This window comes from Musa acuminata, chromosome BXJ3-7 (assembly GCF_036884655.1).
Source record: "Musa acuminata AAA Group cultivar baxijiao chromosome BXJ3-7, Cavendish_Baxijiao_AAA, whole genome shotgun sequence".
Lineage (NCBI taxonomy): Eukaryota > Viridiplantae > Streptophyta > Magnoliopsida > Zingiberales > Musaceae > Musa > Musa acuminata.
Genome location: NC_088355.1, coordinates 39,808,449 through 39,811,126, shown reverse-complemented (window position 1 = coordinate 39,811,126; position 2,678 = coordinate 39,808,449). Strand labels below are relative to the sequence as shown.

The 2,678-nt window shown below is 39.3% G+C and overlaps 1 protein-coding gene across 1 annotated transcript; it reads left to right on the top strand.

Moving 5' to 3' along the window:
- Window positions 1-2,678, top strand: LOC103992649 (ras-related protein RABA2a). The gene is made up of 2 exons (XM_009412443.3): window positions 1-277; window positions 2,094-2,678. Exons 1-2 carry the CDS (start codon window positions 107-109, stop codon window positions 2,586-2,588), a joined length of 666 nt encoding a protein of 221 aa, XP_009410718.2. The 5' UTR covers window positions 1-106; the 3' UTR covers window positions 2,589-2,678.

Here is a 2,678-nt window from a genome sequence, read left to right as displayed (position 1 = left end):
ATACGATTTCGAACACGAGGCCTCTCTCATCCGACCCGAACCGATCCGAGTCTCGCGACCTTGACGACGAGGAGGAGCGATACGGAGGAGGAGAGACGGGAGAGCGATGGCGACGCGAGGGGAATCGGAGGATGAGTTCGATTACCTGTTCAAGGTGGTGTTGATTGGCGACTCCGGCGTCGGCAAATCCAACCTCCTCTACCGCTTCACTCGCAACCACTTCTCCCTCGACTCCAAGTCCACCATCGGCGTCGAATTCGCCACTCGCACCCTCCAGGTCGGATCCCTCCCCCCCCCTAATTTCGTCTACCAGCTTCTCAATGCGGTTCCTATTTGATCTCTCGTAGCATTTCGTGCTTCTCTCGTTTAATTCCTATGCGTTTTTTCGAGCCTAATCGAGTTTCCATATCAATGTCGATATAAAGATTGGTTCTTTATATGATTTTACTGATTCTTGAATCCAGAAACTCGTTTTTTGATAGGTATCTCTAGTAGATGTGATTGAATTTGAAGTTTTTTCGTTTGATTTGTTACCTGACTATCCTGTCTTCTTTCTTTCTTATCGAATGGAGCTTCATGGATAAGATTTGTGGCATCATAATTGAGTAACGAAACATGAGCCCTAGATTTTTGTAAACCAAAAGGCCACAGGATGGTATGTCTCAAACATGAAATTTACCTTTTTTGTCAACAAACATAATACTTGGTTCAGTGTTTTGCTTCCTTCGGGATGTTGCCTTCAAAGAATAATTGCTGTGGAATTTATCTCTAGCAACTCTTCTGAGGCCTTACAAACTAAGATGTCCAAACAAGTGGCTGGGGCTGTGTCCACAATATAAATGCATTACTTCTCCTTTTTTTCTTGGCCAATTATTGTGTTGCTTACACAGAGTCATTCTGTTGTTGCACATACTTTATGTACTGAATGTTGCCTATTAGTTTGTTCAGACCCAAGACCAAAAGAACCTTTACCTTCCATGAGTGTTTGGCTGAAATGTATAGTGTGATTCTAGAAATGTCCTGGAGTTCAGATTATCTACCTAGAAAATACAACTGTATCAAGAAATGAATTAAAAGGTGTAATGGTCATTCAAAATCTACAGATACAAGTGACATTCTTCGATGGTATGTGTTTGGGGGATGAGATCCAGGAGAAACATCAAGAATAACAATGCTAGAGCTAATAAGGAATCAAAACGATATTGGTCCATATATGCATACTAAACTCTGAGCCATGATGGTTTAAGTTTTATGTATCTATATCAAGCTGAATCACAATAAAAAAAATGAAATTTGATTGACATTATCTTTCTTATTCTGTAAACATGTTAGATGTTTGACCCATATGCATACTGAGAATACTGTTGCATGTAATGGAGGTTGCGGAACTGATTAGACAGTTTATCAAATTCTTGTTTCTTCATCTAGCTTTTTGTACTTAAATTTGGAAAATGGAACTGTCGGCATAAAGCTTGTAACTTCTTTTTCTGCAGGGCATGTATCTGTGTATAAGCATATTGCTTGCTTTTTCCCTCAGAATGTGCTACGTTCAAGACAGCAAAAATTTCTTTTTAATTTATAACATTAACCAGCAAAAAGAAAATTCATGAGCATCACATATAATTAATTGTTGAAGAGAATCCACTAGGAAATATGACACAAATTCACCATCTTGTGCACTTGCTTTATTTAAGGCCATAGTGAACATATGAATCTCCTTTGAATCTAATATCTAAATGCTAAGAAAAGCTTTTCTAATTCTAACATTTGTTTGGTTATATTCATGGAGGTGTTTATTGTGGCTCAGTTGGTTGTATGTATCTTCTTGAACTGCTAGATTGTCATTTTTATGCCCATTGTAGAAATATTTTTTCTCCAAATACTCCTGCTCTCTTGCCTCCTACACCTTCCAAATGCCCTCACTGGACTTTGCATGCGCAGTTTATTTCATCAAATAAGTAAAAATTAATACTATTAGCTGCTTTGTTGTGTTTGCATGTTGAAGGTTTCATAATTACTATTAGCAGTTTTGTTGTATTTGCATGTGAAATTTAATACTATTAGCAACATATCTGTATTCGTGTCTTTCTCAGGTGGAAGGCAGGATGGTGAAAGCACAAATATGGGACACAACAGGCCAAGAACGATATCGAGCAATTACTAGTGCTTACTATCGTGGTGCCCTTGGGGCACTCCTCGTCTATGATGTAACCAAACCCAAGTCCTTTGAGAATGTCAATCAGTGGCTCAAGGAGCTACGTGATCATGCAGACTCCAACATCGTCATCATGCTTATCGGTAACAAAACTGATCTCAAGCACCTTCGTGCGATCGCCTCAGAGGATGCACAAAGCTTTGCTGAGAAGGAAGGCATCTCCTTCCTCGAGACCTCTGCCCTCGAGGCCATAAATGTGGAGAAGGCTTTTCAGATCATTCTTGCAGAGATATATCGAATCATCAGTAAGAAGCCCTTGTCCTCTTCTACAAACCTCAGGCCACGATCTATTGAAAGCATCAAAGAGGGTAACACGATTGTGGTTTCAGGGTCTAATGTTAACAATTCACAATCTCGATGTTGCTCCATATAGATGCACTACATCTTATGACTCAAAAATCAAATCTAACAGACAAATCTAAGAATGATGCTAAAGAGTCTCTCTTTTATCTTCTAATTTCTC